Genomic DNA, 27141 nt, shown 5'->3' with positions numbered 1-27141 from the left:
AACTTTTTAATTAGTGGTGAGTCCTCATGTTTCGCCGATGCTTCCCATAGGCTGTTACCTCTCAGGTAAACATGGTTCACCCATTTGAGCTTCTGTCACTATTCTTCAGGTAATGGCACTTAGCTTCTCATGCTAACAATGTTGTTATTGGGATCTTCATTAGTTGTGCTGCAGAATCAAGAATGATTTCTGTTCTATTTATGCAATTCCCACCCCAACCCATCATTGATTCATAATGCAACCCTCATGTTAATTGCCATTCTACCCTCTTCATTCCTTGCTCAATTGGTTCACTTTTGTAGCATAAGGATGGAAAATAATGATAACAGTAACAATAAAAATAATAGTAATAAAAAATAAAGTACTCTTGCTGAAGGACCAGCACGAGCAGGGTCCAATGAAATCAATCCCACCAAATAGTGAGTTCCACCAAGTCCCAATTAGGAGAACCAATGCGATCCTCCTAAGAGTCCATTCGCAATTTGATAATTAGACCCACCAGTTGACATGATTTTACTTATTATTAGATTTTTTTTTTTATTAAAAGAAAAAACGTCTAATAGGAAGACCAAGAAGACCTAATTTTTTTCTCAGCCCACCGAAACACGCCTACATAGATTCTTTTTTCATAAAGCAGCAACTCATCAGCTTTCTGTTCTGTTCTGTTCTGTTCTGTTCTGTTCTGTTTTGTTGGGCCGGTGAAAGTGCCCTTCTGTTCTGACAGATAAGGTTTATTTTTTTGGACAAGTAGACATGCACCAAGCACCCATCATCCACAGAGACGCCCCTTTAAGGCTTAATATAATATAAGCTCATTATTGTGATTGTTCACCAAAACAATGCGGCGGATGCATGCATTCATCAAAACTCAAAGCTGGCAATAAGTGTACTCTGACCCCTCCATTATCAGAACATCATATTATTATTAAATAACGGGTAACCCCCCATGTGATGGTGTCCCCCCTTCTCCCAAAAATTAAAAATGGAAAAAGGGAGCACCTTTTTCTTATCGGGAGGGGGGGTTTCAAATAGTCAACACATCGGGCAGGGGCTGTTACTTGCTAGGCTCAGGCAGGACTCTAGAGCATGAACAGTGAAAATAGGACTTTGCATTAGCTGTGCTCTGCTGTAGTCTTCTCAATTACATGAAAGGGCCAATAATAATAATAATAATAATATTAACTGAAGTCAGCATTTAATGAAGATATAAAAATGTTTAATCCCATTACACAAAAGTAGCAGTTAGTCGAAGATGTGCTTTTTAAGAATTCATTTTAACCCCCTTGTACAAAAATAAAAATAAACTGACAAGAAAATCTAAGAACTGGGAAAGGAGCCAACCAACTGCAAACAAATGTCTTGTTGGGCACTGGACTGAATCAAACTGAATCCTACCGTCAAGAACTGCGGGGCTCTAAAAAGGGATAGGAAATCTGCATGTTTGGTTTTACACAATCCCTACTACCACCACCACCACCTATAATGTCAATGGTTTTGAGAATAATCAAAGCTGAGAGGCTGCTGCTGACAGAAAGGTGCCTGCCAAAACATAAACAAAAGAGGGCCAAAACAAAATCACTTCACACAATCACACAAGAACAGACAGCAGGAAAATAAGTTGTTGCATTTACTTCACACAACTACACAAATACAGACAGCAGGAAAATAAGTTGTTGCGTTTGTATAGAAATAGAGATGGTGAAGCGCATGAAGCCTTGGCATCAAATGAAAATTAAGCACTACAAGTGCCCTAAAGTTTCATATGAACCTTGTGTAAGAAATTTCTGAACACATTCCAAAATCATGCCCACTCAAGTGCAATTTCTTCTCAGATGCCATGGAAACGCCCACACAGCTAGCACAAGCATTTCCAAAGTCCACTTGCATCAAAGGAAAACAAAATCATCATACAAATCCCAAAAGATTCAGCGCATGTTTTTTTATTAGATACTGCACATCTTCACCACCCCTACTATAAATGTATACGACCAACAATACTGCAAGCATGTGCATCATAATTTCTATATACAATATTATGCTCACATACTAGCACGAGTCCAGTGATATTTCAAATCTAGTCCTTCCTAAATAACAGCAACGTCATTGCAAATACATGTATAATCAAGAGAAGACATTTAGCATGTGCACGCCCATACAATCAATTTAGAAAAATATGCAAATATGCACAGGCACTTCAATATCATGGGCGTATACTTGCAGTTGCAGTCTGGTTCTATGTACACATAATTATAAAAAGCCGTTTACCACATGGCACACCCATTTGAACAATTTAAAACTAATATGCAGTGACTTAACGTCCAATTACATCAGAAACTTGATCTGAACTATGGCTAGAGAAGGGCATGATTTAACTGCATTACAAAATTTACAAAGCAGACTGGTCCATAAAAATCTTAACCACGATATAATTAAACCCTAAGCAAAAACACACTCTTCACAGAAAGCAAAATCCAAAGCATAATCTATGGTGCGGCTATAGCTGACAGTTCCTAATATATTCAGAATCATTAGTAAAATTTGAGAAGAGATGCATACTGGAAATAAGAGAATGGCATTTACCTGGAAAACAGCATGTCTAAACTGCTCATATGAATGTGCATACATCATTGCAGGACTTGGCCACTGCATGTAAACAGCATCACCAGATGTCTGACTCAATCCTGTTGCATAGGGATTCATCATTGGACTCGAAGAAGACCTATAACTGACAGAGGCTTGACTTCTTGGCATCTGACCCAGCTGGGGAAAACCAGTATCGTATTGCACGAATGGAAATTGAATTTTTTGTGTATTGAAAGGTGCCAAACTAAAGCTTTGATTACTTAGAGGATTCCTAACATACCTATATCAATTGAAAAAATATATTAATTTAGATCTAGAATTGCGTCCATTTGATCAGTAATCACGGAATGCATTAGCAAGACTAAGAAAAGGGGTCAAAACAGCAAACAAGCAGAACTCCCATAACCCATTAGGCTCAAACCTGTACTATTCTCACAAATTAAAGATCAAATTCTGAATGGTTTTATTGTGATGATTCATTCTCAACACCCGATTAGCTGGAGACTAAGAACCTCCTCAGCCAAACAACATTTTCATGATTAATTTTTATAAAGTAGGATAAAATCTATGATTGATGGATAATAATATTCCATAATCTTTCCCATTTAACATAGTAACCATAGGAGCGTAAAGCATCCAACAGATTGTTTTTAAAAGAGTGCCAGTGCAAGGCAAGCAGAACGGGGTACAGTAGGCGTATTAGTCGGCATGCAAAAAAGAGAAGAAAATACAACAAAAGGAGAGTCATACCACGGAACACCACTTACATGATTCCCCATCCAAATCCAATATTTAAATTCAGAATCTTACCTTTCATAACTCCGATCGTAATCTGGGTCAGTGCGATCCTTCTCTCTATCTCTAAAAATGGCGACTCGAGAAGCAGTACCACCATCCCTGATGCTAGGGCTTTTTTCTGGATCAACCATGGAGTTTCTGCAACCATCATTCTCATCTCCACATAAGCACAAATACTTTCCCTCGCTTATTGCCTGATGCATAGTATCTTCTGGTTCAGGACTGCTAAGAGCGCTGAAAATGCGAGCCCGGGCCCTATCATACTCCTCCTTCCTCTCTTCGACAGTTCTCACATTACAACGGTTGCTCCCAATTTCCTTAACTTCATCCAATGAAGCTTTATTAGGCCTAGGCCTGATGGCTATTTTAATATTCTCAGGTTTATCATTTTCTGACTGTTTAGCAGGAATTTCAGATAAACAGATAGAAGGGTATCTACATTCTGCGGTTCTTCTTGCCACAATTCTATTTCCCAGACCATCTATAACATTATCCTGCACCATGGTCTGTAAACCATAGTGTTGAGCAACACGATGTGCTGCAAGCCGAAGGTAGGAAGTGGGGTAATGTTGGAACTCAAATTGCTGTTGATTGGAATTCTGCATAAACTTCTGAATATCGAGTTCCATGCGCAGAACTGATAAAAATATTCAAAAAGAAAAATTTTACCATACAATAAAAAAGCCCATCATCTAATAAATTGAGTGCAACAAAACAAGTTATATATTGAACTTTTTTTTGGCAGGGGAGTGTTGGCGTAAACGCCCCAATATATTTAATACGTGACTTAAACTTAAATCATAAAATGGTCTCTTTCCATATCTATAGATTTTGAGTACTGACTTAAAATAATAATAATAATAATAAATAAATAAATAATAAAAAATTCATGGGATACCCTCTTCTCCCACTACACATATAGGAGCCAGCACACCAGTTACAAAAAGGAATAGCTAGTGCTGGACAACCGCCTCTCTCTTCTTCCCCTTGAATGATAAAACACATTTTACGATTTTTCATTTGACTTGACATTTTATACTGTCTTATTATTTATTCATTATTCAGTCAGACAAAAAGAAAAGGAACATGTCACTAAAATGGAAGACCTTGAGCATTGTGAAACAAATTCTGTTTCAAAATTCAACAAAGGATGCAAGGATAACCCTGGCAATGGTCAGGTGCATGAAAATTGAAATAGAATGATTCTCCAAACACAATATTGTTGCAAATCAAACACATGTATGATTCAAAAATAGCATTATTCTTCTTTGGTATAACTTAGCTGCACCCTATCCAAACAGTTAGCAAATGCAATTAACTCTAGCGAGACAATAGCATGCAAAAAAATATTTAATTGAGCAATATTTTCAAGTAAATGATGCATGAAATACCACCCATAGAATTAACAGACATACCTGAAAAAGTATAGCATTTGAGGCATATGTTTATATAGGTATATTGGTGAAAGGTAATGGCACTTGTATTTTTTGGAGAGAATGTTGAGGCATTTCTAAATCTAGAAAGAGATCTTCTTTACTGAAATAGATTATTAATGACTGGACCTTGAATTATAATGCGCAAATTCTCTACTTTAATGAATAAAAAATATGCTGTGGAAAATATCACATCAAAACCTTAGATCATTATTTTAGCAATTTGGGATGAAAATGTATCACATTTCAAAGCGCTCTACCAATTCATGGTTCATTAGGGTGTAGTATTTTCTGGTGACTATGGGTTTGACATTGCATTTTCTTTCAAGTTGGTGAATGTAAGACTACATGAACAAACAAGCATAGGTCCATTTCACAAACATAAGCCTCATTTCCATACATCCATCACATAATATTTCCCACCATAAAAAATCAAAGCATGGAGTTACATCACTACCCCATTACCCTTCATCATAATTCTTCAGCAGGCTTCTTCAGAAGCCCTCATATATTGTCATCAAAACAATGAATAGAAATGGAAACATTATGTTATAGAAGGCGTGAATCCATGATTATAGTATCTTACAAATCACAAGACGGGCATTATAAGGGGAAGTATGGTTCTCAAGAACTGAACATGTTTATACTATTATATTGGGTGATGCAACAATAGAGAAAAATAAAAAGCATTTGTTTTCAGAAATAAAGCATGAAGAGAGTGACCCTGAATGAAACAGGATTACCAGCAGATAAAGAATCATAAGAGTCTTAGAGCATCTAGTTATACCTTCATTTCATATTACTTTCCCGTTTCATACACCATTTAAGCATGATTATCAAAAATTAATATTTGTTTACCCTTCAACATCTAGCACTCTAAGGGGCAAATGGTATACCCACCTGCTAAATTCAACCAGATGAAGAACAGTACAGCTTTGAGATCTTTTGTGCGTGTGAAAATTTTTTTCTAGATAGAAAAGGAAATCCATTAATGAGAGAGAAGTAGAAGCTGTGGAGAACAAGACATCCTCCAAAGAAAAACTAAAGGGCAATAACAAAACAAGGCAGCTGTCCAAACCCTTCAGAGATAAGACAGAATTCCCCCCAAAAACAGCTCCTAAAGCACATGTCAAAAAGAAGCAAGGAAAACAACTCCATCACATAACAAATGGGAAAATGTTGTTTTGTAATTAAAAACCCTATTGTCAACCAAGCCAAAAAGACCAAAAAAACTTCATACACCTCACAATTCCACTCATCCCTTCTTTGCCTTCTCCCAAAACAGAACCATACCAAACATGAAATCAACATTTTATGTTGTTACACCTGCTTTGCGGAAAAGAGAGAAAAGGGTAGCCCCAAAGCTGTCCAGCGGCCCAACAATGTAGAGACAGATGTGCACTAGTCTCACATGACTAAACACATCAAACAAATATCTGAACCATGAAAATGTTCCGTTCATCCCTTCTTTGCCTTCTCCCAAAACAGAACTATACCAAACATGAAATCAACATTTAGTGTCGTTACACCTGCTTTGCTGAAAAGAGAGAAAAGGGTAGCCCCAAAGCTGTCCAGCCGCCCAACAATGTAGAGACAGATGTGCATTAGTCTCACAGGACTAAACACATCAAACAAATATCTGAACCAGTAGCCCTATAAGGTCTTGATAATTTTTAAGGAGTCATTCGTATAAATCCTGGACAGCCACTCAACAATGTTGAGTGCATGTCCCTTTAGACTCAATAATTTAGTGTGTGACGTGCATTAGCCTTTAGACTTGAACACATACTCCTCCTCCTCAGAGCGTGACGTGCATTAGCCTTTAGACTCTAAAACACCTTCTCCTCCTCCTCCTCCTCCTCCTCCTCCTCAGAAATTGCAGAAATTTCAGACACTGTTCATCTGCAACTTTTCTGAAAATTATATTTGCGCCCCTGCACTCCTAACTTCCACCAACCAAACCACAACACCTCCCTGAGACCACCCCCCCTCCCCCAAAAAAAACACCCCCAGCTGAAGTTTCATCATTGTCTGACCACCAGAGAAGCCTCATGCTCCAGCTGAAAATTTTGCAGCCAACACCCACCCGGCCCGAAATCTCCCCCATTTCCTGCAATTGTGTTCCAACACAGCCACCTTTGCTGGAATCCGCACCTTCTGATCTGTCTCCAGCCAGAAGCTCATCGCCGAAGGAGGCCTGTCAGCGGCTCATGTGCTCCACACCAGCCACGCACATGGGGAAGTTGCTAGACTTCCCCTGTTCTGCCCAGACTCGCGAGATATTGCTTCAAGCCTCCACAATTCAGATTTTTTTCCTGATATTTTGAAGCCTTCTGCTGAAAATTTGGATTATCAAGCTTGCTTTGCATTTCTAAGGTTGAATACTGCCTAATCTAGGGCTGCCCAAGTAAGTTTCAGAGTTTTGAAGGTCTGCCAGCATCCAGATTGAAGCACAACTGTGTTTTGAGATTTTTACTATGACAAATTAGTTTTCTTTTGTGAGATTTTGATGTTGATTTGAAAAAACTCATTTTGATTGTTTAGTACTTATTTTTGGAGGATAAATTCAGTGTCCCAGGATCCTTTTTCAAGTTTACAAGTGGAATTTCTTGCAGCACCTGTAAGAAACTGAAGTGAAATATTTGAAGATTTTGAAACTTCAAAGTCAAAGCAAGGACCTTTTGGTAACATTGTATGCCCTTACACTACTTGGGCTCCATAGAAACTGATTTAATGTTGCTTATCTATTTGGTACTTGTCTAAATTTGAGGTCCATATTTACTCTCCAATTAAAAAAATATAATAATAATGGGTCCATATTCTCAACAATTACTGGAGCAACCATGCAGCCTTAGACAACTTTCTTCTAATGCCACTGATTAAAACCTTAAATTTAGATATCTCATTCATTGCTGTGCTCTTAATAAGGAATCTAAAATCATAATTTTGTTCAAGAAAGGGTTGAGGAGTGAAATCAAAAGGCATATAAATGTTCAACAACACCCCACTACTCTATCTGAGGCCCAGATGGCTTTGGAAGCTGAGAGATTTCTCCAGCTACCCAACCCATAACCCCACTTCCTATTTTGAAGAATTTCAGCAGTCTAAATTAGTTTCTCCATGGTCACAAGGTATTCCTAGATCTTCCGAATATGTTGAAGAGAAAACTCAAATTGTTCAGGATAAACGATCAAATATTATAAGTGCCAATGCAAAATTATTGGGTAATTGAGTATGATGACCACACAAATTATTTGCATATTACTAGGGCGCAATTTTTTGGTTCTTTTGTGGACGCAAGTCACGAGTCTTCTAAATGGTCAAAAAGGTAGTCCTAAGCCCACCCAAGATGTTTGAAAAAAAAAAAAACTCAACTTGTTGAGGATATCAAAAGTGCCCATCCAAATTGTAGCATAATAGAATACCTCGACTACCTAAATGATATGCATATAACTAGTGCACAATTTGAAGATTTCTGTGGATGAGAGTCACGAATCTTCTCAAAATGAGGCTGTAGACTTGTCATCAGTGATCCTAAGCATTGTTGGGGCCTCGAGGCCAAAATGGACCTTCATTTGTTACCATACCTGGTTGTTGGAACTTGCAATGAACAGCAAGATGAGTTGCCAACTACAAGGACAGATATGCCCATCAATGATCATGCTCTTCAACCTCAATTTTCCATTTCTAACCCAAATAGCGAGGAACAATAGGCTGTTGTAGAGCATGGTTTTAAATCGTGATAGCGGGTACATAACACAACGATAATGGGTCTAATAGGAAGCAAAAGTAGCGGATGTTACATAACAAGAAGCGGGGGTAATGGCCATGAATTTTTTTCAAGCATGCACAACCTTGTGCATATTAGTATATTTGCATGTTAGCTTTTAAGCCTTCTTAGAAAGAGTTGCAGTATATTTTGGATCCTTTAGTTCAACAACCTAAGTTTTTTTGGTAAGGGGCAAGAAATTTATAGTTGTTTTAAACCACCTTTGACAGAAAAATTACATGTGCATACCTAATTATCCTTTTTCATAGTTCTCATGCGTGATAAATTCTTATGTGTGATAAATTAATTAATAAAACAAAATACACTATACAATCCATTAATCAGTTAGACACATAAGACAATCCATTAATCTATTCGACACATAAGGCATACGAATAATACGAATATACAATAACTAAAAAAGAAAAGAAGGTTGAAGTTGAAAAATATAGAACATAAATTTCAAATTGCTAATATTATCAAAATAAAATATTTTCCTAACAAGTCAGTAATTTGTGTTAATTAATGCATCTCTTGTGAGCATTTAAAAAAAATTGAAAGTTTTGTATCATTATCATCCTCGTTATAATCTTTTTTCGCCTCTTGCCACATAGTATATTGAGAATGATTTACAAAAGGGGGAAAAAACAAAAATGAGAAGAAAAAGTAAAAAATAAATTTTTTTTGGCGTAACAGTCCTATAGCAGTTACATAACAGTCGTAGCAGCCTTTACATAACAGTCATAGTCCGTAACAGCTGCTACAACCAAGATTTTTCTTCCCATCGATTTCGCAGTGAGTAATGGTATTGAGAACCCAAAAAACTGTACGTAACGGCGTTACACAACAATTGCAGCCATTATTTAAAACCATGCTATAGAGTTTGTTGAAAATTCTTCAATCATGGAACCCATTGTTGAAAAACCTCAAGATCATTTTTTTCAATCCAGAAAACTTACACCTCCATCCCTTTCATCTTCACCCTCAACATTTTCCTTAACCAAATCTAGTGAAACGTTGTCCACCATCTTAGAGTCTGGACCAAATGCATATTTGCTTGAGCTTCCAATAGATTTGGATATTAAATTGATTTCTTGTTTGGAGGACTTGTTATTTTATCAGAGGACATTGCAGCCTTCTATGCCACTTGTAGTTGGAGGATCCTCTACATATTCTCCGATGGTGATTGACAATGCCATGCAGATCATGCCTCCTCTTGATTTGCCTAAAAGTTTGACTTTGTTCCCATGCATGGAGCTAAGCTACTACGCCTTTTTAAGAGGAGTTTGATGGAGAACCACTAGAGGAGATCTTTAGATGCTCATATTGTATCTAGGTTTTTATATTTCAGTTTGGGAAAACTCCTGTTATTTTAGAAGTCTAGTCAATTTAGGTTTATGTATTTAAGCACTTTGGGATTATTTTGTAATTTCTTGTTTTATTGGGGCTTTTATGTAAATATATGTTTTAGTACTGGACATGTAAGTTATTTGCTTATTTTGCAGTTATTGTTTGAATCAGATTGCCCTCTCTCTCTCTGCACCCCCAGCTCTTCTTCTTCTTCTCCTTCTTCTTTTTCCAACTCTGTTCTGTTCCTTCCCCTTCTCTGTTCTTCTGTCTTCCTGTTGCTGCTGCTTCTCTTCCTCTTCTTCTTCTAATTCTCTCAATTCTCTCTCCTTATCTCTGAATTCTAATACTGTCCTACATCAGGTCTCGATTCTTCTAAGGAATAAATTATATCAATTGTATCCCAGGTGAGAGTCCAAGTGAATGAACTGAGCTTAAAAGGAACCTTAGCCTTCCAAATAACCCAATTCAAAGGAAAAGGACAGGAGATTAAGGGTTTCAATAAACAAAGAACGATAAGAAAACAAACCAGATGTATCCCTTAAAGAAATGGAAATCCCAAGAAAGAGAGCCCCTCTCCAAAGAATAAAAGGATGTGATGGAAGCACTATAAACAGGAGAAAAAAATGGAAGGCACCAAAACCTGAGCAAAACCTATCCCACCCAAAATCCTCCTGAAACTGAATCCTATTTCTTAAAATTCTAAAACGTTCATGATGGAGAATCACCAATGAAGAACTTTAGATGTTTATTTGGTAGTCAGGACTTTTTTTTTAGGTCACGATATTCCCCGTTATTTTAAAAGTTTGGCTAATTTGGTTTTATTTTGTGTATTTAACTACTTGAGATATTTTTTCATTCCTTGTTTTATTGGGGTTTTTATGCAAATGTGTACGTATTAGTTGTAGTATAAGTTCTGGATATGTAAGTTATTGTACCCTTAATTGTTTGAATCAGATTGCAGTTTTCCTTCCCCCCACCCCAGGGGGCACAGGTACCTCTCCTGTTCCTTCCCCTTCTCCATTCTTCTTTCCTGATGCTGCTGCAGCCGCTTCTCTTCTTCTTCTGCTTCTTCTTCTTCTTCTTCTTCTTCTCCTCCTCCTCTCAATTCTGAATTTTTTTTTTTTTTTTTATAAGTAATAAATTTATTGATATCAAAATGAACACCAAATACACGAGGAGTGTACATGGGGTAAACAAATCAAAAACAGAAATTACAAGAATCTAGTAACTCAAAAACAGAAGAAAATGATTGGTTTCGCAAAGCAGCCAACCAATCCATCGAAGTTGTAAAGAAAAATAGCTTCATGTCTGAAATGGATCTTTCCTTATCTTCAAAACACCTACTATTTCTCTCCCTCCAAAGACACCACGATAAACAATGAGGAACTATCAACCAAATAAACCCATTTCGATAACGACCAAATCTGCCTTGCCAACATGCTAGAAGTCACACTACAGATTGTGGCATAACCCAGCTCACTCCAAACAAATCCAACACCATAACCCACAAGTCCATTGCAACCAGACAATGAATAAAAAGATGATCAACCGTCTCATTATTACACTGGCACATGTAGCACCAATTCAATATCCAAACCTTTCTTTTTCGTAAATTGTCAATCGTTAAGCATTTCCCTAAAGCAGCAGTCCAAACGAAAAAAACTACTCTAGATGGAATTTTCTGTTTCCAAATACTTTTCCAAGGAAAGCCACAATCTTTGGAGCCCATTAAAATACCATAATAACCTTTAACCAAGAAACCCTTCTCTCTATCAGATTTCCAGCACATCTTATCCTCACCAAACCCCTTCACTGATGCACCATATATGGTATCCATAAAACCAGTCAAGGCTTCTAATTCCCGAAGATGCATACCCTTAAAGAAACTTATATCCCAAAACAAGACTCCATTATCAAACTTCATAAGCTCAGCCACGCTAGCTTCTTTAACTTGGCAAAATCTATACAAATCAGGATAGCTGACTGCAAGAGACGTCTCACCACACCAATGGTCTTGCCAAAATTTCACCTTAGACCCATTTCCAATATCGTATAGAACGTGGCCAGAAAAAGAAGGCCATCCCCAACTAATATTTTTCCACAAGCCAACACCATGTGGACCATTAACAGGCCTACTACACCAACCACCCCATTCACAGCCGTATTTCACCTCTATCACTTGCCTCCAAAAAGCAGCCTTCTCCATCCCAAATCTCCATAACCACTTCCCAAGCAAAGCTTCATTAAACTGTCTTACCTTCCTTATCCCCAAACCACCCGAAGAAATGGGAGAGCAAACAGTATCCCATTTAACTAAATGGAATTTTGGTTCATCACCAATGCCACCCCATAAAAAATTCCTTTGAAGTTTCTCAATATGGTTAGCCACAGCAGCAGGAATAAGAAATAAAGATAGAAAGTAGGGTAAATTAGATAGAGTGCTATTAATTAACATAACTCTACCTCCCTTAGATAAGTACAAATGTTTCCACCCTGCTAACCTTCGTTCTATCTTCTCCAAAATTGGATTCCATATTGTCTTATCCTTGAATTTGGCTCCCAAGGGAAGACCCAAATATTTCATAGGAAGATTACCTTGTTTACAGCCAAGGATGTGCAAGAATAAATCAAAATTAAACACCGTACCAGCAGGAACCAACTCTGACTTGCCCAAATTTATCTTTAAACCAGAGACCACCTCAAACCACATAAGAATCACACGGAGAAACAAAATCTGATCCAGATCAGCATCACAAAAAATTAGAGTATCGTCTGCAAAGAGAAGATGAGACACCACCAAAGTTCTTCCCTCTATACGCCCCACACCAAAGCCTGACATGTGACAGCTTTATCCGACATTCTCCCCAGGGCTTCCATAACCAAGACAAACAAGAGAGGAGACAATGGGTCACCTTAACCCCCTGGAGCTCTCAAAAAACCCACAAGGAGTGCCATTTATCATAATGGAGAAACGAACTCTAGATATACAAAAGAAAATCCACCGCCTCCATTTGGCAGAGAACCCACCCCGTTCTAGTAACTTCATAAGAAAACCCCAATTTACATGATTAAAAGCCTTCTCAACATCTAATTTGCAAAGCAGCCCAATTTACATGATCAAAAGCCTTCTCAACATCTAATTTGCAAAGTAGTTCTGGCACCCCAGTTTTCAATCTACTGTCAAGGCATTCGTACAGGGTCAAGAATCTGCCTGTTCCTCACAAAAGCATTCTGTGAAGATGAAATTATATCTTCCATAACCGTGCGAAGTCTGGTGGCTAAGACCTTAGCAATGATCTTATAACCCCCCCCCCCCCCCCAACAACAACAAGACTAATAGGGCAGAAATCCTTTACTTCAATTGCTTCAATTCTGAATTTTAACACTGTCCTAAATCAAATTAGTATCAGAGCAAACAACGATCATCACACAGCCAGTCAAAGCTCAGAAAGTGCAAGCAATGTTCACCTGCAACTTTTCCAGAAAGTTTCAGTTTTGTCACTGATTCAAAACCCCAACTTCCAGAAAGAATTTCACAACACCTCCTACACTATCACAGATAAACACCACCGGAAAACACCTCCCTGCAATTTCACCTCCACCCAACAAGGATGTGGGCACATGCGCCACTCAAAGGTGTTCCAGCCAACCACCTTCTGAAAGCTCAGATCTTCCTGCATTCTCTTGAGGCATGACAACTACCATTCAACTCCCCAAAGTTTCATCACTGGACAAGCCTCACTGGCAGTGCACACACCCCATGCGCCAGCGACCTGCAACTGAGAAACTGCCAGGGCTCCTGCTTTCAGATTTGTGAGAAATTGTTTCCAGCCATGATAAATTGGGTTTTCCTTGAGACTTGAAACATAACTTATGAGAAATTCAAGTGTTGGCCTGTGATACATGTGGGGAGGATAATTTCAGCACCAACACTGGATTCAAACTTTATACACTGCATCTTGTGAGCTTTTATTTTGCACAAAGTTGAGAAATTGAGAAGCTAGCTTGTGGTATTGGACTGCCAACACAAATATTTCAGAGTTTTGAAGGAGAGCAAACATTCAGATTGAGGCCCAAGCACTGTTTTGAGATTTACTGCGACAATTTGGTTCTCCTTTGCAAGATTTTGATATTGGTTTGGAGAAATCCATCTTCCATTGTATGATACATATTTTTGGAGGATAAGTTAGCATGCCAGCACCCTTATCTAAGTTTACAAGTGGAGTTTTCTTGGAGCATCTGTGAGAAAATGAAGTGATATATTTGAAGAATATCTCAAAACTACAAAGTCAGAGCAAGGACCCATCTGTAACATAGTATGCACTTACACTACTTGGAGTCCATAGAAATTTACTTAATGTTGCTTATCTATTTGGTACTTGTCTAAATTTGCATCCATCCATATTTGGTCTGCGGTTGAGGGGGAAAAAAATGAGTTAGTTCCGTATATGTGGTTCCAACTAGGGGTGAGCATAATTCGGGGAAACCCGAATTAACCGACCAATTTCGGTCGTTTCGGTTCGGTTAAAAAACAGGTCGGTTCGGTTCGGTTCGGTTCGGCTATGGATGTACCAAATTTCGGTTAATCGGTTATCGGTTCGGTTAAGAGAAATTTTAATTCGGTTAACCAAATTGCCCACAATAATAATAGTAAAATATTCATCCGTGGATTCGTTAAATGCTTATTTCTGTGGCTACAAAATCTGGTTTCTTTGATTTCAATTCCTCAGTGGAACTCAATTATGCTTTCTCTAAATCTTGCCACACGTGTTTGGTTTCTGGGAAACAAGAAGAACTTTCCAGCGATAGTAATAACTCGAAGGAGGAGGAAATGTTAACCCTGTTCAATGTAAACCAGCAATATATCCGTTTCAATGCAGATTCGTTTGCGAGGTTGAAGAAGGTGGTGGTTCTTCAACTTGGTAGGTGGCAGAATTCAGCAACACACCATATTGAAGAAAATTCTGACTTTTTGGACAAATTGAAGGACCAGAAGCACTTGAGATACCTAGGTCTTCAAGGAGTTTCTAGGGTAACCACATTGCCCTCATCAATCACTGAGTTTATAAATCTTGAAATCCTTGACATCAAGGCATGCCACAATCTAGAAAAATTACCTCCTGATATCTCGCCGCTGAGGAAGCTGATGCATTTGGACATATCAGAGTGTTACCTACTGGAAAGCATTCCAAAGGGAATCGATAAACTGCTTATAATTATATTCTATTTTTAATAATTAATTTAAAATAAATTCGGTTAACCGAATTACCCGAAAAGGTAATTCGGTTGGGCAAGGTTCGATTAACATCCCTTATTTGGTCGGTTCGGTTAATAGAAATCATTAACCAAAAATTTTGTTTAATTCGGTTAATTGACCGAATTTGACCGAACTGACCGTTTGCTCACCCCTAATTCCAACCTAGTAGATCCTCCTATGATGTTCAAAAGAAAACTCAAATTGTTGAGAATAAACAAACAAATATCAAAAGTGCCAGTGCAAATTGTTGTGTAATTAAGTATCAAGACTACATAAATGATTTGCATATTACTAGTGCACAAATTTTTTATTCTTCTATGGACGTGAGTCATGAATCTTCTCAATGGTCACAAAGTAGTCCTAGGCCCACCCAAGTTGTTCAAGAGAAAACTCGACTTGTAAAGGGTATCAAAAATGCCCATCCAAATAGATGCATAGAATATCATAACTACATAAATAATTTATATATAACTATTGCACAATTTTTTTATTCTATTGATGTGAGTCATGAATCTTCTAAAATTGAGGTCGTAGCCTCTATCTTTAGTGATCCCAAGCACTATTGGAGCCTCTAGACAAGAGATTGACCTTGATTTGTCTCCAAACTTGGTTGTTGAGACTTGCAATGAACAGCAAGATGAGTTGCCAACTACTAGGATAGATATGTTAGTCAATGGCCTTGCTTTTCAACCAAGCGAGGAACAATTGGTTGCTCCAAAGTTTATTGAAAATTCTTTAATCATGGAACCTATTGTTGCAAATCCCCTTGAGATTATTTCTCCTCAATTCAGTAAACTTGTGCCTCCATCCCTCTCATCTTCTTCCTCTATATTTTCCTTGACCAAATCTAGTGAAACATTGTCCATCATCCCTGCCAATAGTTTTGGTTATTAAGATCGCCTCTTGATTTGCCTCCATTGGGTTAAAGCTACTTTACCATTAGAAAACTCTGACTTTCTCCTCCTCCTCAATTCTCTCTCTTATCTCTAAATTCTAATAATGTCCTACACCAGTCCATTAAATAAAGGGACACAAAGTACAATGTGGAGGGCAAGACATCCTCCAAGAGTCAATTAAAACAACAACAATAATGCTGCCCTCCAACCCTCAAAGATGTCACATCCCCCAAAGAGACTCAAAGAATGGGCCCAAAGTGAAGATAAAAAGATATCGCCCCCCGCAACGTAGAGGGCAAGACATCCTCCAAGAGTCCGTTAAAACTACAATATTGCTGTCCTCCAATCCTCAAAGATGTGACATCCCCCAAAAAGACTCTTAAGGAATGGGCCCAAAATGAAGATAAAAAGATAAATTTGCGCCCCCAAAAAATGGGAAGAAGAAGTTGTTTGAGCCTCAAAAAATTATTGTATTCCTCTCGACCAAAGGGTTCACAATATGGTCAAGGCCTCACATGTCCAGACAGCTCTCCCTTTTCTACTCTTTTCTAAGGCCCTGGAATCTCACCAACAAGAAGTCACCCACATGCTAAGACACCCACTATCCTCAACCAAAGCAAGAAAAAAGAGTTCCAAAGTTTGTCATTCGACCATGTAGAAAAAGGTGCACATCTGTTTCATTAGAATCTTGGCACAGATACAAGCATCTGGACTTATAGCCTAAATAGGGTCTTTTAACGTGTAGAAGTCATGTGAATTAGCCCTATCATAAGTCCCGATCCAAATGAAAGTAGCTTAAAAGGCAACTAAACCTTCCAAATGATATGACTCAAAAGGAGGCTTATTGGGATTGGAGGTTTCAATAAATAAAGTACAAAAAAACTTGGAAGAAAAAGAACCCAAAGAACCCCTTGGTCAAACCCTCACATCACTCATATCCCAAAATTGAATCTCGTCACACAACCACAGACCAACTTTGAACCAAGTAAGAAGAAAGGAAAATTCAGCAATTAGAGAACAAGCTTCCACAAGCTCAGATGATGATCATTCCTCTAGTATCCTAGCCATTTTAATGAACTCAATACTTCTCATAATCTTGTGCCCAAGGAATCAAGCTCTAGGGGAAACCTCCATAACCATTTCCAAACTAGAGAGATGTTTTTAGACACCAAACCACCAAGCTCAAACCCGCTTGTGGCTTAGATCTCCCACTTACATCCCAACTAACATGATGATTCCTCTTAGAATCATGTGCCCAACCATAGAAAAAAATCTCCAACAAACTTATTCAAAATTGTAGTAGCACTTACAGAAACTTAAAATATATATACATATATATATATATATATATACATATATATATATATATAAGATTAAAAAATAAATAACTAGTGAGACTAATATGACAACCTATAGACAAGTAAGCCCCCCTCCACCCCTTAAATCTCTTATCCACACTCTCCACCATGGGATTCCAAAAAAGCCACAAAATATAGGGGTGTTTAAAGATCCATCCAAATGATTCATTCAATGGGATGGCAGCACAAACCAGAAATGATTCATTTAATCTAAGAGACCCCCCTGGGGTCTCTCCCACAGCACACGCACATAAATTTTTGCATTTATGCACATAAGTTCTAAATAAAAGGACTTAAATTCCATAATGCACTATAATGTAACAATATCTTTGATCAGTAGGATGCAATTATTTCATGTTCATACATAATTTTGAGAAAAAATCACCCTACAATCACAACAACCAACCACTGTTGTCCCCACTACTAGCCCCAATGCATATCTAATTTTATTGCATTGACCATCATTTGCCACACCATAGCTACAGCAACACCTATTCCTTGATTAAGTTCCAGGTTTCAAAACTAATTACCACACAGAGATCATAACCAATAAATTGAAAATGAAAATGCTCCTTGAATTTACAACCCATACCCATATCCAAGTCTACAACCCAATAATAATGATAATAATATGCATATATTACTGCCCCTTACATTTTTTTAGTAGACTGTAATAACATCTTGCACAAAATTTTTTATGACTGATGGCATCACTTATTAAATAAACCTATTACAAATTTGAAATGCATCTTTAACCTGCATTTGTTGTGTTCAAATGTTGTTGAGTTGCAAAGGGATTGAAGAGCTTTGCTTTGTTAGGAGTTCGTCCCAATTTCTTTGTTACTTTTATCTGTATTGGGAGGGCATCATGTTGCCGATAATATCTTCGCTATTCTTCTTTCTTTGTAATTTCTTCGCCCATTAAAAAAATCCAGTGCAACTAACGAAATTTTTTAACTAGATCGATAGAGGCTCATGCTGCCCCTATGATGCAATGTCACCAATAACCTAAGCGCGTATAAGTGAACAAAGGAAGTTCAAAATACACAAACTTTTCGGATGAAGAGGACACATTTTATTTATTTTTTATCTCAGGATCCAATATTGATTAAATTTTTTCTTAATAATGTAGAAATCCCCAACTCATCCTTTAGAAGTAGTAAACAGGTGACCATCCCCTTCCAATTGTTAAGTTATTAACCAGTCATATAGCCACAAATAACCTAATTCGCAAATAAAGGAAATGTTGATATGATTTTTTCTTAAGGAAGCATACGTCGGATTAGGCTCACAAGTCTCCCATAGTTTCAACAAACTTGCCATAGGGTGTACTGTGTTAAACTAGTCCTTGTATTGTGGAATTCAACTTTACCAAGAAACAGCCATTAGTTTCATAAGGTAATGCATCATGGAAAACAGCAGTAAGAAGATACACCACATATCGTCAGGCTCAGCTAAATCTCCAAAATAATTGGCAACATTTTCCTAATGAAGATTAATGTCGTCTTTTGTGATCTCTCATGGCATTATTATGAATGATGGCAATGGCATGAACATCTAAATGAACTCAACTATGCAAGGTTGCGTACAACTAATTATGGGATTGATCCATTGTCATTAAAGGCCCACAGTGGCCCCTCAGCAGCTATGTCACCAACCACCTAAGCACGTATTTAGTGCAATACAGCAAAACATTCAGGCAGATGGACAAAGTTCTTTTTTTTTTTTTTTGGGGGGGGGGGGGGGGGGTTGGGTTAAAGAGGACACATTATTGTAAATTTTCTAAGAATCCAATGTTAATCAATGTTTTTCCTTGTAATATAAAAGCCAACAGTTTAACTTTTAACCCTTAAAAGTTGAAGACATCAAACCATCCCTTTCCAACCATTTCACCATCAAATACCTCTGTAAATCATGCATAGAGAAAATATCAACATCTTTCTCATCATCAAGTACTTAGTTAACACTACACACATTTTGATAGTGGAGGTCACTTTGATGTGTGTTTACAATATAATTACTACAAGGCCAAAAGGCATTAAGAAAAGTGTGAATTCCAAGGGGGAAAGTGGTTATTAAACCATATATAAAGTTCATACAGAAAAACAACAACAATACTCCTAATAATAAAATTCCATGGAGATGATTCACATTTTTCTGATTAAAAACTTAGTAACTTAAACAATTTATCTGCTAACCAATACCATGCCTGCCTCTTGAAATATCAACTAAGCCCCGAAATACAAATGCAAATTTTCAAAATTTCAATCAGTTGACAGTAATGAGTGCCACAAATGTTCAACAATCGTCACCCCGCTACTTGTGAGGGCACATGTAGAATGGTAACTTGTAGATATAAGCAGTGGCGCATCATTAGATTGAAATGATGATAAATTCAATATAGCTTCAAAATAATAAGAGATGCATAATATCTCCACCCAGTAGAAACACATTTTATTTTTAGTTTTCCCCACAACCCTTTTTCTAAAGTTCTTTAAACCTTGACATATAATATTTCCTTCCCGAACCCATATTTAGCTAAGCACTTTTGGAACACTTTCATGCTTTTGCTCCCAGAAGGAAGAAAAACAATCTGCAAAGCTCGAATATTTTATGGATCTAAACTTCTCCATGTTATCTATTATCAGCAAGATCAACTAACTTGCGAAGTTAACCAGACATGCTTTAGTAAGAACTTTTTGGAAGTTCAAACCACCAAAATTGTGAACCAAGCAACGTGAAAGTAAAAGTAAATATTGGATCTAACGTGCTGCTTCAATGAAAATTCTCATAACGTGACATTCAAACAAACTAACAGTGTCCACAAATTTGAACCCAAATTACCAAACCAAAACCAGATCTGCCATAATCAAAACTAAAAGATGATGAACCTTCAACGCATCACTAATGCAAACCCTGACTTTAAACTCAACCCAATAAAGCGCCCAAACACATCCATAAACCCTAAAACCCTACCACAAAAAAAAAATAAAATAAAAAAAGAGCCTAAAAACAAAACCAAAATCAAACCCAAACAATCTCTCAGAATCAAATATTCAAAAACTCAAAACACACAAAAGCGCTACCACATCAAATTAACCCGATACAAAAACAAAATTGCATAAACAAAAATACTAACTGGTGAGACGATGACGGGGGTTCTGAAGAGCCTCGACAAGAAAAGGGTCCACGAGAGAAGCGCAAGGCTCCCTTTCCCTCTCACCAAATGGCTGAGACGATGATGCATCCATGGCCGAAGAAGACGAAAGAAAGAAGAGACCTCCTCCCCCAATCTCTCTCTCTCTCTCTCTCTGAGTACCTTCTTCTTCCTCCCTGTCCCTTTCTGCAAAAGGAAAGTCTAAGAAGAAGAAGAAGAAGAAGAAGAAGGGAGAGGGCCTCTCCAGAGCATTAAAGAGAAGAAGCCTCCCGTCTTCCCCCCCTCTCTTATCCCACGAAGGGAAAAGGAATGAATTTGGAAAGAGGGTTCAGACTTATGCTGCTTTTTTTTTTTTTTATTCCCCAATCCAATGCAGAGGGAAAGACAAGCCAAAAAGTCGCCAGCCCAGTATCTTCCACCTCGGGACAGGTTTACCTACAGTTCGGACTGTGCGGTTCGTTAATTTGTCAGGCCTGTGATTTGAAGAATTTGAGTAGACCCCACAGAGCGAGTCCTGTTCGGTGGATCAAACGTTGTTGATGCCGACGTAGGGTTTTAACGAGATATTTCAAACACGCAATGCATGGGGATGGCAGATGGCAGATGGCAGATGGCTGATGGCGCTTTCCGTCAATTATGGGGGCACTCCTGTCATAAGGAATAAAATAATTATAAGTTATGTTTGTGGCAATACAATTTGGAGTTTTTTACCAAAATATTAAAGAAAAAATTAAAAAACACAAATACAAAGAAAATTGAAAAAATTTATACAAATTTACCCAACCAACTTTTTAAAAGTTGATTTTGGCTTAAAAAAAAAAAAAAAAACAACCGTAATTCTTGATTGTCAAAATAAAATAAAAAAAAGTTAAAAATTGAGAACCGACTTTCTAAAAGTCGGTTTGGGCTTTAAAATTAAAAAAAAAAAAAATCAGAACTGCCTTTTCAAAAGTCACCCCCAAAAATTAAATCCCAACCCCCACCCAAAATCAAATAATAAAATATATATTATTTTTCAAATTTTAATATTTAAATAAAAATTTGTAAATAAAAAAATATTTTTAAGTGTCATTTAATATAAAAAATATTTTATACTTTTTATTTATTTTTCAAATGAATTAAAAAAAATAAATTAATTTTTCAATTTCAAAAAATGATATAAAAATGAATACAATAACAAAAAAATTGAAATAATTTACTTTTAAGAATAATAAATCAAAAAGGACATCTTACTTCCTAATTACATAAAAAAAATTTATTTAAAAAAACTAATTTGCATTTTTTCCCAAAATAGAAAATTTGTCTCTAATTTTAATTAATTTTTCCTTTCCCCACTACTCTACTTTTCTTTCGAACCAAATAGTACTAATGTACTACAATGGAATCTATCATCTCTTCTATTAGTACAGCCCAAAGGGAGCTGTGTGGGGCAACATCGCTTGCGTTCACTTCATCTCCAAGGACCTCATCAACTGGGTCACCCTTGACCCGACCATCTACCCATCTTAGCCCTTCGACATAAATGGGTGCTGGTTCGAATCTGCCACCATCCTCCTAGGCAACAAATCCGTCATCCTCTACACCAGACTCGACTTCCAGAACAGGCAGGTCCAGAACTACGTCGTACCCGCTAACCTATTCAACCCGTATCTCCGTGAATGGATCAAACCTGACAACAACCTCCTTGTGATTCCCACCCCGAACATGAACACGAGCGCATTCCGTGACTCGACCACTAGCTGGATCGGGCGAGACGAGCACTGGAGAATGGTCGTCGACAGCCGAAGGAAGCACCGGGGAATGACCTACTTGTACCAAAGTAGAGATTTCGTGAATTGGTTCAAGGCGTAGCACCCACTCCACTCTACTCTGAAAACCAGAATGTGTGAATGCCTAAATTTTTACCTAATTGCGGTGCGCGGGCGGCACGGGTTGGACACATCAGTGATGGGAGAACACGTGAAGCACGTGTTATAATTTTTTTAATTTCATTATATTTTTCTTCCATTCCATTATTTCATTCTAATTGTTTTTTGTGCCTAGATTTTAGTGTTCGTTTTTTGTTTTGTTTTGTTTTTTTTTAATCCAAACCGACTTTTGAAAAGTCAGTTAGGTAAGAAATATAAAACATTAAAATTTTCTTATATAAAATATACATAAAATAATATGTTAAATAATTTTTCCATTCTTAATTATATTTTAAATAATTTTTTTATGTAATTAGGAAGTAAAATGTCATTTTTTGTCTTAATATTCTCAAAAGTAAATTATTTCAAAAATTTTTGTTATTGTATTCATTTTTATATAATTTTTTGAAATTAAAAAATTTTCTTTTTTTTAATTCATTTGAAAAATAAATAAAATGTAAAAAATATTTTTATATTAAATGACGCTTAAAAATATCTTTTTTATTTATAACTTTTTATTTAAATATTAAAATTTGAAAAATAATATATATTTTATTATTATTTAAATTTAAAAAAATTATGATTCCCACTTTCAAGGGGGGAGGCAGGGGCAGAACTTGGGGGGGGGGGGGTGGATTTGATTTGGGGGGAGGGAGGGGTAGAACGTGGGGGACAGGTTTGTTGCCTGGGAGGATGGTGGCAGATCTGGACCAGCACCCATTTATGTCGAAGAGCTTGGACGGATAGATGGTCAAGTCAAGGGCGACCCAGTTGATGAGGCCCTTGGAGATGGAGTGAGCCCAAATGATGTTACCCGACACAGCTCCCTTCGAGTTGTACTGGTAGAAGAGATGATAGATTCCATTGTAATACATTGGTCTTATTTAGTTCGAAAGAAAAGTAAAATAGCGGGGAAAGGAAAGATAAATTAAAATTAGAGACAGATTTTCTATTTTGGGAAAAAAAATGGAAGTTAGTTTTTTTTAAACAAATTTTTTTATGTAATTAGGGAGTAAGATGTCCTTTTTGTCTTATTATTCTTAAAAGTAAATTATTTCAATTTTTTTGTTATTGTATTCATTTTTATATCATATTTTGAAATTAAAAAATTAATTTACTTTTTTAAATTCATTTGAAAAATAAATAAAAAGTAGAAAATATTTTTTATATTAAATGACACTTAAAAATATTTTTTTTATTTACAAATTTTTATTTAAATCTTAAAATTTGAATAGTGATATATCTTTTATTATTATTTAAATTAAAAATAATATATATTTTATTATTTGATTTTGGGTGGAGGGTTGGGATTTGGTTTTTGGGGGGTGACTTTTGAAAAGTCAGTTCTCAATTTTATTTTATTTTTAATTTTGGCAATCAAGAATTGCAGCTGACTTTTTTTTTTTTTTTTAATTTTAAAGCACAAACTGACTTTTGGAAAGTTGGTTCTCAATTTTTAACTTTTTTTTTTATTTTAACAGTCAAGAATTGCAGCTGACTTTTTTTTTTTTTAAAGCCAAAACCGACTTTTGGAAAGTCGGTTGGGTACATTTGTGTAAATTTTCCCAATTTCCTTCATATTTATGTTTTTTTATTTTTTATTTTAATATTTTGGTAAAAAAACTCAGTAAACTTGCATTTATATGGGATATTATAATGCTTATGTATTTTAAATTCATAAATTTAAATTTCATTTATTTGTGAATATATTATTTGAGTTAATGTTTATTTAGTCATGGGTACAAACTATATGCATATTCAGTGACTCTATTTTTTAAAAGTTTAAAAAAATTATAAAATAAAATAATAAATAATTAAATAATAAAAAGTCATTTTGAGATAATTGTAGATAGTTATAAGAATATTTTGAAATAATTATGAATAATTATAGGAATAAACTTAACATAATTATAAGGATATTTTAAGATAGTTATGGGTAATTAAAAGGAATATTTTGAAATAATAATTGGTAGTTATAGAGATAAATTTTATATTTTTGAAAAAGGATACCAAAAAAAAAATCTCCTTTATAGTATTAGAAACTAGAGAATATGTGATTTTGGAATATATGTATTTATAAATTTATTGTTTTGATATTTTAAAAATATATGCATTTGATAAATTTAGGCTTGAGTTCGTAAAAGGTTGTTTCAATCATTTACTAAGTCATTGTCACGGTAAAGAATCAAGAAATAAAAAACTAATGTGTCAAATTAAATTTTGTGTGTGAGGGTGAGAAATATTTATAGGTCATCACAAAAATAATGAGTTATATCATAATTTGTTAGAAAGGGATAAAATGGTTTTACAAACATTGAATGAGGAATTCTTGTACAAAAAGTTCATCAATAAATAAAAATAATAGTGTAACTTTGACTAATAAGAAAATATAACCAGTCGTCCTTCTTATATAACTTTCTAACAAATTAAATTCTCTAACTTGCTTATTTAATTAACATTATAATTTAGTCGATAGATTTAGTTTGTGCCCCCTATAGGTCAATGATCGTGTATAGTAAGAAGTATTGTCAAACATGCTCAATGTTGTATGGCAAGAAACATGTTGATTAAAAGAGTGTTACTCAAACTTAATTTTAGAATAAACAAATAAAACTAGTACTAAAAAATAATAAAAATACAATAGACACTATAAAAAAAAGCCAATATGTAAGGACAAGAAAAGTGGACAAATAAAATTATTTGTCCTTTAAAACATTTTTTGTAGTCCCCTAATTGAAAATGATTACACTAGGTGGCAAATGAGAATCTCATTAGGGGTTGTCCTCAATTTTCCCTTAAATGCATGTTACTACTTGGTCTAAAAAGAATTAGGGACCTGGAAATTCCCCAATTTTCCCTCGTTCGCTCTAGCAAAGGATTAGCTCTAAAGGAAATTCTCCAGCAAAGGTGTTATCTCTCTCTCTCTCTCTCTACACACACACACACACACACACACATTACACACTATAGATGCACATACACAGTTGCACGCACCAAACAAACACAAAATTGTAGGCATCATTGTTAGGCAAGTTCCTTGTTGATGTACACTAATTCTTCTTCTTCTTCTCCTTCTTCTTCCTGTGAACTAATTTCGTTTATTTATTTCATTTTTAATCTACGAATGGAAGTTTGAGATGCTTTATAGATTTGAACATGATATATGATGAAATAAATTTGTTGGTGATTGATATTTGATTGTTCTTATTTTGGTTTCCTAAGTAATGTTTTTTTTGTTTCTTGCAATTTCTTCTTTTCCATACTTTTTTTGTTTTTAATGTTGAATTGTTGTTGACATTTATCCATAAGATTTTTGGAGTTTTGAATGCTAGCCTCAAATTAGTAGCTTATTAATATATCGCAAGAATTTGTGAATGTTGGCCTCAAATCGTGAATGTTAGCCTCAAATCATTATTGACATTCATCAATTGGATTTACTGTTCTTAAGATTCTATGTGAATTTTCAAATCTTCAGACGATAGGATTACTATAAAAAAAAAAATAGACAAATAAACTTAAGAGTCCATGCAATGTTTTAGGGTCTTAGAGTTTTGTATTGCATGACCCTAACTTCGAGGGAAGGACGGTTGCTTGGATGCAACTATGCAATTGTAGTGGGGATGGTTCAAGTATGTCACTATGACATTGTGGTTGATCTGAAAAATTTTGATGTGGTGTTCGTGAACCTAAGACTAAGTATCATTAGATTCCTAGTGGTTACTTGTATGTGAATGAGAATAACTTGGAGACATGACTTTCTAGGAGAACACCAAGTGAGCAACCTACCTCCCTGACATCCTTGAGGCTAGTTTTAAGTGAGCACCATGAGTAGCACTTAGGGGGCTCTTGGCATCCTTGAGGGTAGTCTTTGGGCTTTGACGTGGTATTGGAAACCTATAGATAATCCATTTGAGAATGAGATCACGTGGTTCTCTCAACCCGCAGATTTGATGTTTGTCCCTTCTTGGTCGGTGATTATACTATTGGGCAATGTCAATATAGATTCGATTGGACTATCGTGGGCCGATAATCCTTTATGTGTCCTACTCGAGTAGTACAGGTGTCACTTCCCCTAGTCTCAATTAGTGGGTGGTAAGTGAAGGGTATGCCAACAAAAAGATTGTTTTGTGGGGATGAGAGCTACCCTCGATACTAGTGGAGTGGAATGTGCGTTTTTCTCCTTTGCTGTTCGAGTTTGGGTTCCTCTATGATGACCTAAGTTAGATCAAGGGTCTTTGAGCTATGAGACTTAACATGTCCTACTCGAGTAGTATATGATGTCACTTGCCCTAGTCTCAATTAGTGGGTGGTAAGTGAAGGGTATGCCAACACAAAGATTGTCTTGTGGGGATGTTACCCTCAATACTAGTGGAATGTGGGCTTATCTCCTTTACTATTTGAGTTTGGGTTCCTTTATGATGACCTAAGTTAGATCAAGGATCTCTGCCTCTAGCTTGCAAGCCCGAGGATTCCACTAAAGCTCACTTAACGGGTGGAGTGACACTGGTTACAACTAGGTCAATTAGCGGGGCTGACCTCAACCTACACCTTACTAGGATGGTGCACCTAATTTTCTTAACTGGGTCTAAGCCAATCCAGGACTATTCCACAGGGCTAGTCTCCCTCTTCAGGC

General features: G+C 36.3%; 1 protein-coding gene across 2 annotated transcripts; it reads right to left on the bottom strand.

The window, feature by feature from the left end:
* Positions 1–1178: 1178 nt before the first annotated feature.
* On the bottom strand, positions 1179–21050 carry LOC131159369 (uncharacterized). 2 transcript variants are annotated; one of them, XM_058114238.1, is made up of 4 exons: positions 20584–21050; positions 3394–4018; positions 2581–2863; positions 1179–1539 (listed from the first exon to the last, which is right to left on the bottom strand). In XM_058114238.1, exons 1-4 carry the CDS (start codon positions 20693–20695, stop codon positions 1486–1488), a joined length of 1074 nt encoding a protein of 357 aa, XP_057970221.1. In that variant the 5' UTR covers positions 20696–21050; the 3' UTR covers positions 1179–1485. The 2 variants fall into 2 exon arrangements, with proteins under 2 accessions (XP_057970221.1, XP_057970220.1); XM_058114237.1 differs by having other exon boundaries at positions 1179–2863; positions 20584–20987.
* Between the last annotated feature and the right edge of the window lie 6091 nt (positions 21051–27141).

This window comes from Malania oleifera, chromosome 7 (assembly GCF_029873635.1).
Source record: "Malania oleifera isolate guangnan ecotype guangnan chromosome 7, ASM2987363v1, whole genome shotgun sequence".
Taxonomy (NCBI): Eukaryota; Viridiplantae; Streptophyta; class Magnoliopsida; order Santalales; family Ximeniaceae; genus Malania; species Malania oleifera.
This window is presented reverse-complemented; position numbering and strand designations above follow the sequence as displayed.

Coding starts and splice junctions, on each gene's coding strand:
- LOC131159369 (XM_058114237.1), bottom strand. CDS start 20,695: ATGGATGCATCATCGTCTCAGCCATTTGGTGAGAGGGAAAGGGAGCCT. Junction 4,019..20,583: donor CCCCCGTCATCGTCTCACCA/GTTAGTATTTTT, acceptor TATTTTTATCAG/TTCTGCGCATGGAACTCGAT. Junction 2,864..3,393: donor TACGATCGGAGTTATGAAAG/GTAAGATTCTGA, acceptor CAATTGATATAG/GTATGTTAGGAATCCTCTAA.